This window comes from Polypterus senegalus, chromosome 6 (genome assembly GCF_016835505.1).
Source record: "Polypterus senegalus isolate Bchr_013 chromosome 6, ASM1683550v1, whole genome shotgun sequence".
NCBI classification, from domain to species: Eukaryota; Metazoa; Chordata; class Cladistia; order Polypteriformes; family Polypteridae; genus Polypterus; species Polypterus senegalus.
In genome coordinates this window covers 84016594-84030963 of record NC_053159.1, presented here as the reverse complement: position 1 = coordinate 84030963, position 14370 = coordinate 84016594, and the positions used below count along the sequence as shown (strand labels likewise).

Sequence of the window (14370 nt, the reverse complement as noted above, 5' to 3'; positions counted from 1 at the left end):
CTTTTTATTTAATCAATGGGTTCTCTGCTGTTTTATTGTTCGTTTATTACGATTGTTATAGTTCTCTTTATATAGCACGTTGTCAGTTCAGCACTCCGGTTGTAATATGATGAAGCTGCGCAAGCTCACTCTTGAGAATGCAACGTATAGTTGTCCAGGAGAAAAGCAATCTTCCCTGAAATCAATGGCAACCTTTTGTAAGGTCTGTCCCTGGGACTTATTACTTGTCATCGTGAAGCAGAGCCATACTGGAAATTGGAGGCATTTGAATTGAAGTGGGAGTTTAGAGGGTATAACGAGAATGCAAGGAATACATTGAGTGTGGAGAAACTCTAGAGACAGCATGTGTATTAACTTGTGGATTTTTCTGTGAGTATTTGGTGGCAACGTGATGAAGTTGCTTCCGCAAGACCGTGTTAGCTGTGGAGCTCAGCTCTGAGCATATTCTTTTCCTGCCTTGTCAATTGTGTAATGCGTTTTTTGAACAGGTTTGATGCATGGAAGTGATCACTCGTACTGCGTTCAGTCAGTTCATGTGAGCTGCTCTCTTGTGTGATGTTGCGATGTCCACGGTTTTATTTAATGTTAGCTAAGACCCGGCACTTAAAAGTTTCTCGCTATAGCAATTTTAACTCAGTTACAAAGTGATCCAATGTCTTCTCATTAAACTTGTATCTCACGAATAAAGTATTCGACGAAGTCATGACAAACGGCAGCGGTAGCGTGTCTATAAACTTCATTTAAACTTACAGTTTACACCGTGCTTTGTTTCCGCAGTTGCTGCACTTCTGAATAAACTTGTATGCGTTTTTCTTCAGTGCTCTTTGGAGCTCTTCCTTGTTTTCTACATACTGCGTTCACAGTCAGTTCACGTGGTTACGTGGGAGGCGTGATGATGCGACACCCAACTCCGCCCCCCACAGCCATCGAGCTGAAGTCCATTACAGTATATGAAAAATAGGTTCCAGTTTTGACCATTACGCATAGAATTTCGAAATTAAATCTGCCCAACTTTTATAAGTAAGCTGTAAGGAATGAGTCTGCCAAATTTCAGCCTTCTACCTACACGAGAAGTTGGAGAATTAGTGATGCATGAGTGAGTGAGTGAGTGAGTCAGTCAGTCAGTCAGTGAGGGCTTTGCCTTTTATTAGTATAGTTAATGCAATATGTGGGCACTTGTATGTGTAGAAAGATGGATAGTATCATACAGTATACCTGGATTCCTATCTCCTTCGGCCCTTAAACTAGATCCAATGTGGTCTGTTCGACACCATACATTGGCTACATCATTCTAAATTAGTTATAACCAGTTCTCCATCTATTTCACCATGTATTTGACAAATGAATGAATCTGAAATGGTGTTGAAACCAGCTGTGAGGAAACTTATATGAAAAGTAAAGTATTGCACATTGGGCAAATTTGTAACCTTAAAGACCTTGCCAAAGCTTTAAAAAAATAACTTCAGCTCAAGGCCATATATGTAAAGAATACACCTTTTTATAATAGACATCCAAGGAAAAATAGTTTAGAGCTCATTCCAGTACTGGCTAATTATTTCTTATATTTCAAAGAGAGCCTTCCTTTTCCACTAGATAAAACACAACAGAAAGGAGATGTAGACATTTTCAATTTATAAAATGCCCTGGTATAAAAACATTGGGGAGTTGAAAAAGAATCTGCAATGAGTTAGCTTACTAATATGTGAGAAAGCAGCAATAAGTGCAGTGCATCCAGAAAGCATTCATAGCGCATCACTTTTTCCACATTTTGTTATGTTACAGCCTTATTCCAAAATGGATTAAATTAATTTTTTTCCTCAGAATTCTACACACGACACCCCATAATGACAACATGAAAAAAGTTTACTTGAGATTTTTGAAAATTTATTTAAAAAAAAATTGAGAAAGCACATGTACATAAGTATTCACAGCCTTTGCCATGAAGCTCAAAATTGAGCTCTGGTGCATCCTGTTTCCCCTGAACATCCTTGAGATGTTTCTGCAGCTTAATGGGTGTCCACCAGTGGTAAATTCAGTTAATTGGACATGATTTGGAAAGGCACACACCTGCCTATATAAGGTCCCACAGTTGACAGTTCATGTCAGAGCACAAACCAAGCATGAAGTCAAAGGAATTGTCTGTAGACCTCCGAGACAGGATTGTCTCGAGGCACAAATCTGGGGAAGGTTACAGAAACATTTCTGCTGCTTTGAAGGTCCCAATGAGCACAGTGGCCTCCATCATCCGTAAGTGGAAGAAATTCGAAACCACCAGGACTCTTCCTAGAGGTGGCTGGCCATCTAAACTGAGCGATCGGGGGAGAAGGGCCTTAGTCAGGGAGGTGACCAGAACCTGATGGTCACTCTGTCAGAGCTCCAGGGGTCCTCTGTGGAGAGAGGAGAACCTTCCAGAAGGACAACCATCTCTGCAGCAATCCACCAATCAGGCCTGTATGGTAGATTGGCCAGACTGAAGCCACACCTTAGTAAAAGGCACATGGCAACCCGCCTGGAGTTTGCCAAAAGGCACCTGAAGGACTCTCAGACCATGAGAAACAAAATTCTCTGGTGTAATGAGACAAAGATTGAACTCTTTGGTGTGAATGCCAGGCGTCACGTTTGGAGGAAACCAGGCACCGCTCATCACCAGGCCAATGCCATCCCTACAGTGAAGCATGGTGGTGGCAGCATCATGCTGTGGGGATATTTTCAGCGGCAGGAACTGGGAGACTAGTCAGAATAAAGGGAAAGATGACTGCAGTAATTTACAGAGACATCTTGGATGAAAACCTGCTCCAGAGCGCTCTTGACCTCAGACTGGGGCAACAATTCATCTTGCAGCAGGACAACCACCCTAGGCACACAGCCAAGATATCAAAGGAGTGGCTTCAGGACAACTCTGTGAATGTCCTTGAGTGCCCCTACCAGAGCCCACACTTGAATCTGATTGAACATCTCTGGAGAGATCTTAAAATGGCTGTGCACCAACACTTTCCATCCAACCTGATGGAGCTTGAGAGGTGCTGCAAAGAGAAATGGGTGAAACTGGCCAAGGATAGGTGTGCCAAGCTTGTGGCATCATATTCAAAAAGACTTGAGGCTATAATTGCTGCCAAAGGTGCATCGACAAAGTATTGAGCAAAGGCTGTGAATACTTACGTGCATGTGATTTCTCAGTTTTTTTATTTTTAATAAATTTGCAAAAACCTCAAGTAAACTTTTTCACGTTGTCATTATGGTGTGTTGTGTGTAGAATTCCGAGGAAAAAATGAATTTAATCCATTTTGGAATAAGGCTGTAACATAACAAAATGTGGAAAAAGTGATGTGCTGTGAATTCTTTCTGGATACACTGTAATTCTTATAGAAGAAACTGCACAGATTTGCCTTCAGGTTTATAGAAAAAGAACAGTATTTAGGTTTTTGTAAGGAGAACTGCATTTTGAAAATTCTGCTGAATTAAAGAAAAATGTATGCAGCATTGCATGGTAACACTCAAGTGACCTCTCTCTTTATGATGACAAGGTAATGTGTTTTTGTATGGAGTACAATATGTGGAACAATAAATTTTCTACTTGCTGACTTTATTTTTCAAGGTTGCCTCAGGTCAGCAAGAATCTGACAGACTTACTATGCCAGCTGTCCAACAGGGCCTTCCTATAACCACTCCCTTCATTCCTGGCGCTCATTTGTCTTCTTATCTTGGGGCATCAACATTGGAGAGGGAAGGAGGAACAACACATAACCCCCTTTTGCAGCATGTAGTTCTTTTGGATCAGTCAGCGCCACAAAGTCCCTTGGTAACAGGTAGGTGGAGTATTTATTTTCAAATTTGTATGAGTTAAATGTTATATTCTGGGTTTAAATTTCAAGAAGATCTATCCTGAGTTTTGGAAGTTCTCAGGCAAGCAAACTTTAGGCTTAGCAGATCATACTACAGAAGTTATAACTTTGGCATCTCCTTAGCCCCACTGGTCTAGAACATAATAAATTTGTTAAGCACATATTGCCACTGTGCTACTTCTGTTTTAACATACAGTGCTGTGAAAAAGTATTTGCCCCCTACCTGATTTCTTAATTTTTTTTTTGCATGTTTGCCCCACTTAAATGTTTCAGATCATCAGACAAATTTAAATATTAGACAAAGATACCCCAAGTAAACACAAAATGCGTTTTTTTAGTGATGACTTTATTTATTAAAGAAAAAAAACTATGCAAACCTAGGCCCTTTGTGAAAAAGTAATTGCCCCCTAACCCTAATAACTGGTTGTGCCACCCTTAGCAGCAACAGCTTTAATAAAGCATTTGCAATTACTGGCAATGATTGCTGTGGAGGAATTTTGGCCAACTCTTCTTTGCAGAATTGTGTCAATTCAGCCACATTGGAGGGTTTCCGTGCATGAACCACATTTTTAAGGTCATGCCACAGCATCTCAATTGGATTCAAGTCCAAACTTTGACCAGGCCACTACAAAATCTTCATTTTGTTTTTTTAAGCCATTCTGAGGTGGACTTGCAGGTGTGTTTTGGAACCTTGTCCTGCTGCAGAACCCATGTGCGCTTAAGTTTTAGGTCACAAACTGATGGCCGACATTCTTCTTCAGGATATTTTGGTAGAGACCAGAATTCATGGTTCATTCAATCACAGCAAGTCGACCAGGTCCTGAAGCAGCAAAGCAGCCGCAGACCGTCACAGTACCACCACCATGTTTGACTGTTGGTATGATGTTCTTTTTCTAAAATGCAGTATTACTTTTACCGGGACGAACACCTTCCAAAAAGTCCAGCTTTTGTTTCATCAGTGCACAGAATATTTTCCCAAAAGTCTTGGGGATCATCAAGATTTTATTTGGTAAAAGTGAGACAAGCCTCTATGTTCTTTTTGGTCAGTAGTGGTTTTCACCTTGGAACTCTGCCATACATGCCATTTTTGCCCAGTCTCTTTCTTATGGTTGTGTCATGAACACTGACCTTAACTGAGGCAAGTGAGGCCTGCAGTTCTTTAGATGTTGTTCTGGGTTGTTTTGTGACCTCTTGAATGAGTCATCACTGCACTCTTGGGGTAATTTTTGTAGGCCGGCCACTCCTGGGAAGGTTCACCATTTTTCCATGTTTTCTTCATTTGCGGATAATGGCTCTCACTGTGGTTCACTGGTCCTAAAGTTTTAGAAATGGCTTTGTAACCTTTTCCAGAATGACTGATGGCAATTTCTTTGTTTCTCAACTTTTCCTGAATTTCTTTAGATCGCAAAATAATGTCTTCCTTTTTGGAATCTTTTGGCCTATTTCACTTTGTCTGACAGGTTCTATTTAAGTGATCTCTTGATTCAACAGGTCTGGCAGTAATCAGGCATGGGTGTGGCTAGTGAAATTGAGCTCAGCTTTCCAAAAAATGTGATTAAACATAATTACTTCATGATTTAACAAGGGGGGGGCACTTACTTTTTTTACATAGGGCCATGAAGGTTTGGAGATTTTTTTTACCCCTAATAAATAAAATCATCACTTCAAAACTGCATTTTGTGTTTACTTGGGTTATCTTTGTGTAATATTTAAATTTGTTTGATGATCTGAAACATTTAAGTGTGACAAACTATCAATAAAATAAGAAATCTGGAAGGGGCAAATACTTTTTCACAGCACTGTGCCTGAAAAACCTGATTTAAATATAATCATAAATATATATTACGAAATGAACAAATGCCTGTTTTTCATTATTTTCCCATGTTATGCTAATAGACAGAAATTAAGGTACTGTGTTTGAAGTGGGGCTGTGTTCGTTGCTGTGGCTTTCTCTAAACTTGGTAAAGCGAGGCATCCAAAAAGATACTGCAGAGTGCAAAAACAGTACTGGCCTTGACATGTGCTCTCACGAATGACATTTTTACCAAGGAACATGTTTACATCCTATATGCACATACTGTATCTTCAGATTCATAGGGCACATTTTTTTTTACTGTGTTTTAAGTTTAATTGTTGTCTACTCCTTAGAACAGTATGTTTGAACTGCTAGTTTTCCCATATGTCTTGATGGGAAGCATTCTAGTGCTTTATCTATTTGTGTATTTTTTTTTTTACCTCTAATTATTTATCTTGCATCCCGCCATACTAAATGTATTGCCTTCAGCTCATGTTCACATAGCATCTTGTAAAGGTATAAGCAGACTGTTCTAATAGTAATATTTTCATTCAGCCATGTTTTCAACAGGCAATCAAAATTCAAAAGCTAAATGCACTTTTTTGGGTGCTGGTTATTTTTTTTTTTTCCCAGTCACGACTGTAATATTGGAGATTGACGCCTTTACTTGTGCTAGTTAATTGGATATTTCATATTCCCACTGTCTTCACCACATATAGCAATCAAGTCATTGTAATCATTAAGTCATATTTCTTATATAAATTTGTTTTTTTAATTACATAATGTTGAGAACCTGCATGATGCTCATACTCCTAAGCCTTGGTGAGATGCTCGTACAGCCCTAATAGCCATTTTATTCTACTAAGATAGCTGTGTTTTAGTGGAAGCAATTTTCAGTCGCAGCTGATAAAGGATATAGATATTGAATGGATGTCTTTCTCCTTTTCCTCTTCCTCCTCTCTTTTATTCTTATGGTCTTTTCTTCTGCTGGTGTTCTCTCCCTCCCCTTCCTTCTTTTTCCTTTCAAATTATCTTTAGACTGGTATGTTTCAGGCTTGGGGACTTTGCCCATCCACTCACAGTCTCTGGTGGGAGCTGCTGCAGTTGCTGGTGAACGTGTGACGCCCTCCATACACAAGTTAAGGCATCGTCCACTGGGTAGAACACAGTCGGCACCCCTACCCCAGAATGCCCAGGCTCTGCAGCAGTTTGTCATTCAGCAGCAGCACCAGCAATTCCTAGAGAAACATAAGCAGCAGTTCCAACAGCAACAGCTTCATCTAAACAAGGTAAGTGACCCTATCTTAGGAAGAGCTTGGTCTGTTTAATAATTGTGTACCAGTGCATTTTAGGAAGATCAGAAGATAAATTCTAATCAGTATTTTTAGTATGATTGTATGCATGTATTGCTTGAAGTGTATCTTGCAAATATGTATATGTATACCTGTAACACAGAGATTTAAGTTTTTTAATCAGCGTAAAATAAATAGTTAACATGTTCAAGTGTTTGTTTTAGGGGAATGGTATTGTGTGTGACTGACACTTAAGATTGAGGTTCTTGTTTAACTCATTCAAAAATTTAAAAGTTAAACCACAATAGATGTTCCTCTGCTGTATCCTGATAGTCTTGAGAAACTCACAATATGGGTACATTGCAGTAGGATCTCATATAAAACAAGCTTTATTTTTCCCTACCCAACTCATCTTTCAGTACGCCAAAATGCCAGGTTTTATTTTTATTTTTCTATTTAGAAAAATGTTTTCATTTATTTCTTAAGAGTTTCCTAATTATAAATAGAAGGTTATTAATCTTGGTTTCTTATTGCTCTTTAGTATTGTTTGGTAGTTGGAACTATACCTTCTGGAATCCTTTCATGGCTCTGCAAATACTACCACTAACTAGCTCAGATTTTAAGCTTTAGATTTTTTTCTTTTGAAAATTATAGAAGAAAGCATAAATGCACATCTCCCATTGAATGGTTATTGCTTATTTTACATAAAACACTGGAAGAATGACATTTTCTAATTGTAAATTGATAAAAACTAATTTTAATTCAAGTTCACTTATTGTTTGTTATGGTTATCAACTAAGTACTAGCCTTAATCAAATGAGAACTATTGTTCCATGTTAGATTAATATGTGAATGGCCTGGTATTGCTTGAGTCTTCACTCTGTTTAAAACAAATTATTTGGCTCTGGAATGCACATTCAAGAAGGGATTTTAAAAACACATTTTTAGTAACAGGCTTGGTAGGTTATTAATTTCACTTCTGTTTTTGTTTCAATTTGTTTAGTTCAAAGCAGCATTTAGTGCCAAGGGTAACCCTGTTGACAAAGCCACAAGGCACTGTTAATTTATTTGTAGAATTTTTCATTGGCTGTTCAAGTTTCTGAAATGTTACGAACTTATAAAGATGGAATAGTGGAATGATTTTTTACCAGTTTTGCTTTGGAAAACTTTCTTTTCACATTAAAAGATTTTAATTGAGCTGTCTTCAACACAACTGTTTGATGTGTACAAAATTGGAGTGTGGCGCTACAGTTATTATGCCCAGGAGAATGTCACATACTATTGGAAGCTACCACTAGTCTTTAAATTGTTATAGTAATTGTTCTAACCTTATATTAATTAAGAATAAATAAATGTTAACTGTATTACTGTTGTCTTTTCTTAAATTTCTTTTTTAGATAGATAGATATATACATACATACATACATACATACATACATACATACATACTTTATTAATCCCAAATGGAAATTCATATACTCCATCAGTAGCATACTGATAAAAAACAATATCAGTAACGTCTGCCCAGGTGGAATTGACTTATTACCATTGACAGATGCCTGTCACATTTGAAATGTAAATTTAGAATGTTTTGCAGTTGGAATGTATGGTGGCACAGTGGCTACTTCTACTGCCTTACTCATCTAGTGTTTTACGTTCAAATTCAGTTCCTTTTTGTTAAGATGTGTGTTAAGCTAATTGGTGATTCTAGGTTGGCCAATATGTTAATCAGAGTGAGGATGTGTTTGCAAGTTGGTTGTTTGATGCATTAGCACCCTGTCCATAGTTGGTTCCTGTTTTTCAGCCAGTTTGGCTAGGATAGGCCTCAGCCTTCTATGACTATGAATTATATTAATACAATACAATACAGTTTATTTTTGTATAGCCCAAAATCACACAGGAAGTGCTGCAATGGGCTTTAACAGGTCCTGCCTCTTGACAGTCCCCCAGCCTTGACTCTCTAAGAAGACAAGAAAAAACTCCCAAGAAACCTTGGGAAATGAAGTTCAAAGAGAGACCCCTTTCCAGGTAGGCTGGGCATGCAGTGGGTGTCAAAAGAAGGGGGTCAATACAATACAATACACAGAACAGAACAAATCCTCAATACAGCATAAAAATAAAAATTTTAGAAGTACGGAGCAGAATTTAAAAGTAGATGATATCATATAATAATATAATAAGATTTGGATATTTTTAGAGTCCTGGAGACCTTATCCATCAAGCTGCCTCCCCCATTTGGCCATTCCACGGCTAAAAACAGTGCTGGACCAGCCAATCCGATGAAAGGACCCCTCTTTCCCATGATTCCTGCGATCCTTCATAAGGGATGACTTTACCATAGGCAGGCAAAACAACTTGGCAGGTGGTCCGTGGCACTAAGTGCTACATTTGAGTACCGAGAAGAGAAACAGAGTAGGTGAGGGTTAGTATTCAATTGTAACTGTCATGTTACTGATGTTTTAGTGCTAATGACTAACAACGGAGATGCAGTCTCTACAGTTAATCAGCAGCTCTAATCAGGATATACTAAACTGAAGTAGTGAGTCTTCAGCCGGGATTTAAAGGCTGAGACCGAAGGGGCATCTCTTATAGAAGCAGGCAGACCATTCCACAATTTAGGGGCCCTGTAACTAAAAGCTCGACCTCCCACTGTTATTTTATAAATCCTTGGAATCATAAGCAGACCGGCATCTTGAGATCTTAATGTGCGCTCTGGTTTGTAAGTCATGATAAGTTCAGACAAGTAAGTCGGACCTTGGCCATTTAATGCTTTATATTGTCGAGGATGCCAGGGGCCACGACCCGGCCGGGACGCCTTGGAGGACCGGAAGTGGGCGTGCACCCATCTGGGATCATGTGGGGGCCGCCTTCCTGGTTGCTTTGGATGCCACAGGTTCAGGGCATGGAAGCTCCACCCTGTAGGGGCCCGTGGTCACCGCCAGGAGGCACCCCAATGCCTTGGGAACCCTGGGCCCCAGTACTTCCACCACACCAGGAAGTGCTGGGGGGAAGAGAAGCAGGGACACCCAGAGAGCTTCCGGGAGAACAGCCGGCACTTCCGCCACACTGGGGCGTATCAGCGGAAGATTGTCGGGGAGCACCTGGAGCTCATCCGGGTGCGGATAAAAGGGACCGCCTCCCGGAAGTCGGGTGGAAGTGGACAGAGCTAGAGAGAGGATTGGAGGCGGCCAGGAGAAAGGCACAAGGACTGTGAGGCCTGGACATTTGGGGGAACGGTGCTGGAGGCACTAGGAAGTGCACTGAAGTAAATATTCTTGTAAATATTGTATAATAAATGTGTGTTGGGTGAACAGAAGATGTCCGTCTGTCTGTGTCCGGGTTCAATTCCACAATATGTTAAAAGGAGGATTTTGAAATCTGCCCTAAACTTAACTGGGAGCCAGTGTAAGGATTTAAGAACTGGAGTTATGTGTGCGTATTTTCTTGTTCTTGTAATAATTCTTGCAGCGGCATTTTGGATTAACTGGAGGCTGTATAGAGAACAGTTTGAACAGCCAGTGAAAACCACATTGCAATAGTCAATCCTACTAGAGGTAAATGCATGAATTAATTTCTCAGAATCCTTTTTATTTAGAAAGCGCCTTAATTTCCTAACATTTTTAAGATGGAAGAAACATGTTTTGGACAACTTTGTAATCTGCGATTTAAATCACATGCTAGAGACAAAAATAAATGCGGGCTGATTCAGTAAAATTAATAGTGATTCCAACTGAGTTAAATGATGACAAAATATTGTTGTGATCAGCGTCATTCCCTCCAACAATTAACATCTCTGTTTTATCTGTATTTAAAGACAAGTAGTTCTCATTCATCCACTCCTTTAATTCGCTAACACAACTAAATAAAGACAACATCGGAGAAACTTCATTTGATTTAAATGAAAGGTATAACTGGGTGTCATCTGCATACGATTGAAAATTAACATTATGTTTCCTAACGAGAGATCCCAGTGGAAGCATGCAAAGTGAAAACAGTAAAGGTCCCAGTACTGAGCCCCGCGGGGCACCATATTGAACTTCTGTGTATAATGATGGAGCACTAACAGCACATTTCTCTACATATTGGAATCGATTTGATAAATAAGAACTAAACCAAGCGAGCACGGTGCCTGTAAGCCCAACATCATTTTCTAGCCTGTGCAGTAAAATAGAATGGTCAATGGTGTCAAATGCTGCACTTAAGTCCAACAACATAATTACAGTGGAGTTTCCTTCATCAGAGGATATCAGAATGTCATTTACAACCAGTGTTAATGCCGTTTCTGTACTACGACCAGTGTGAAAACCAGACTGGAATTTCTAAAATAAATTGTAATGCGTAAGGTGTGACTGAAGCTGACTGGCGACTACTTTTTCTAGTATAAAAATTCGAAATAGGCCTATAATTATTTAGTATGTGTGGGTCTAGGTCTGAATTTTTATTAAGTTTATTAAGTGAATATAACAATGACATATTATGTTTTATTCAAAATTGATTTGAAATTTTAAAATGATTCTTGTCAGCATTATTCTGGACACACTATTGTGGAAGTATTTCAAGTGAACATCTTGTATTCAGAAATCACTTCCAGAAACTCTCTGTTTTTGGGGCTGTATCTTTTGTTATCACAACTGAAACATTTAGCGTTTTTTCCAATGAGAGAAAGAAGTCTTTTCAGAGCCACACATATAATGGAGTCTGATTATAGCTTGACTCCTCTTGCCCTATTCAATTGAAAAAACCTTTTGTAATGAGCCTTTCAAATCTCTGTAAACGTCTTCTGTTATGGAAGGTTGTGCTTGAAGCCTGACTAACAATTTAGCTAAAGACTGGTGAATGTGGGTCTAAAAGACAATTCAAGGATCAAAATCCTTAAATCTTTTTACTGGTTATGAGCAGGAGAACAAAATCTAATCTTTCTTTAATATAACAGTAAATCAGGTGAAAATTGTGGTGCAGACATAAACTATGTTTGACTGATGTCCTTTTGTTTAGTTGCATGTGTTTTTAATCTATAAAAAAATTTAAAAAAACGCAAGAGAGTACACACAAGTGTTACGGGTTTAGGGAAAGCAATTTAATTTGGTGGAGAAATAACACTGCTGGATGCTAACTATTGCACAGATTTCAAAATGAGTGCTACAAGTTCTCATGGTCATCTCCAAAAGCATTATGATCCAGCATTTAGTCTAATAAAGGGAATGGAGGAAGGGCAACTTTGCATGGAAAGACAGGTGGTAAAATCTGGGATTCTATGTAGACAACGTCAGGATTGAAAAGTAGTCCAGATATGTGACAGACAGATATGTGGATAATCTCCAGAAACAATCTCCCTTGATTTCATTAGATTAGTCCAGGTGTGCTCTTGTGAAAGTTCAGCTGTCAACAGTGTCAGCCTGAAAGTGACACAAGTGAGCAGTGTGATTACTTCAAGATATATTGGTGTAGAATACTGTATTTAACCAGTAACATGTGATATTGCTTTGTTTAGCAGCTCAAATAGAAATGTTCATATTTTAGCAAATTTGTAATATCACAGGCTCTTCAGCTTCAGCTTGTGTGTTCTGAGAACTGTTACCCTGCCCTCAGTGTTGTACATACAGTGGAGGAAATAATTATTTGACCCCTCACTGATTTTGTAAGTTTGTCCAATGACAAAGAAATGAAAAGTCTCAGAACAGTATCATTTCAATGGTAGGTTTATTTCAACAGTGGCAGATTGCACATCAAAAGGAAAATCGAAAAAATAACTTTAAATAAAAGATAGAAATTGATTTGCATTTCATTGAGGGAAATAAGTTTTTGAACCCCTACCAACCATTAAGAGTTCTGGCTCCCACAGAGTGGTTAGACACTTCTACTCAATTAGTCACCCTCATTAAGGACACCTGTCTTAACTAGTCACCTGTATAAAAGACACCTGTCCACAGAATCAATCAATCAAGCAGACTCCACACTCTACAACATGGGAAAGACCAAAGAGCTGTCCAAGGATGTCAGAGACAAAATTGTAGACCTGCACAAGGCTGGAATGGGCTACAAAACCATTAGCAAGAAGCTGGGAGAGAAGGTGACAACTGTTGGTACGATTGGAAGGAGCACAAAATGACCATCAATCGACCTCGCTCTGGGGCTCCACGCAAGATCTCACCTCGTGGGGTGTCAATGGTTCTGAGAAAGGTGAAAAAGAATCCTAGAACTACACGGGAGGAGTTAGTTAATGACCTCAAATTAGCAGGGACCACAGTCACCAAGAAAACCATTGGAAACACATTACACGCAATGGATTAAAATCCTGCAGGGCTCGCAAGGTCCCCTGCTCAAGAAGGCACATGTGCAGGCCCGTCTGAAGTTTGCCAATGAACACCTGAATGATTCAGAGAGTGACTGGGAGAAGGTGCTGTGGTCTGATGAGACCAAAATAGAGCTCTTTGGCATTAACTCAACTCGCTGTGTTTGGAGGAAGAAAAATGCTGCCTATGACCCCAAAACACCGTCCCCACCGTCAAGCATGGGGGTGGAAACATTTTGCTTTGGGGGTGTTTTTCTGCTAAGGGCACAGGACAACTTAATCGCATTAACGGAAAATGGACGGAGCCATGTATCGTGAAATCCTGAGCGACAATCTCCTTCCCTCTGCCAGGAAACTGAAAATGGGTCGTGGATGGGTGTTCCAGCACGACAATGACCCAAAACATACAGCAAAGGCAACAAAGGAGTGGCTCAAGAAGAAGCACATTAAGGTCATGGAGTGGCCTAGTCAGTCTCCGGACCTTAATCCAATAGAAAACCTATGGAGGGAGCTCAAGCTCAGAGTAGCACAGAGACAGCCTCGAAACCTTAGGGATTTAGAGATGATCTGCAAAGAGGAGTGGACCAACATTCCTCCTAAAATGTGCGCAAACTTGGTCATCAATTACAAGAAACGTTTGACCTCTGTGCTTGCAAACAAGGGTTTTTCCACTAAGTATTAAGTCTTTTTTTGTTAGAGGGTTCAAAAACTTATTTCCCTCAATGAAATGCAAATCAATTTCTATCTTTTATTTAAAGTTATTTTTTCGATTTTCCTTTTGATGTGCAATCTGCCACTGTTGAAATAAACCTACCATTGAAATGATACTGTTCTGAGACTTTTAATTTCTTTGTCATTGGACAAACTTACAAAATCAGTGAGGGGTCAAATAATTATTTCCTCCACTGTAAGCACACAGCTTCCAAGAGTAAGACTTTTACTTTATTATTAGTCCAGTTAATGTTTTATTAGAAGACTATGACAGAAGTATTCAGGAATATTTGAAATAATTTTAGGAGCACATGTGTAAAAAAAACATAAAAAGATAAATTATTTTAATTATATCTTACAAACTATTTATCCCTTTTGGAGATAGTGTGTTTGGTTTTGAAACGTGCGTTACCTGTTTACACTGTAGTTCTGGCTCTC

General features: G+C 39.2%; 1 protein-coding gene across 7 annotated transcripts in view; it reads left to right on the top strand.

The window, feature by feature from the left end:
* Positions 1-14370, top strand: part of hdac4 (histone deacetylase 4) — a 532842-nt gene that overhangs the window by 392310 nt on the left and 126162 nt on the right. For 5 of the 7 annotated variants that reach the window (XM_039756439.1, XM_039756437.1, XM_039756438.1 and 2 more), the window contains 2 exons: positions 3596-3806; positions 6676-6926. In XM_039756439.1, coding sequence (XP_039612373.1) covers positions 3596-3806; positions 6676-6926 — 462 coding nt within the window. The remainder of the gene's footprint in view (positions 1-3595; positions 3807-6675; positions 6927-14370) is intronic. The other 2 variants (XM_039756441.1, XM_039756440.1) reach the window with 1 other exon arrangement.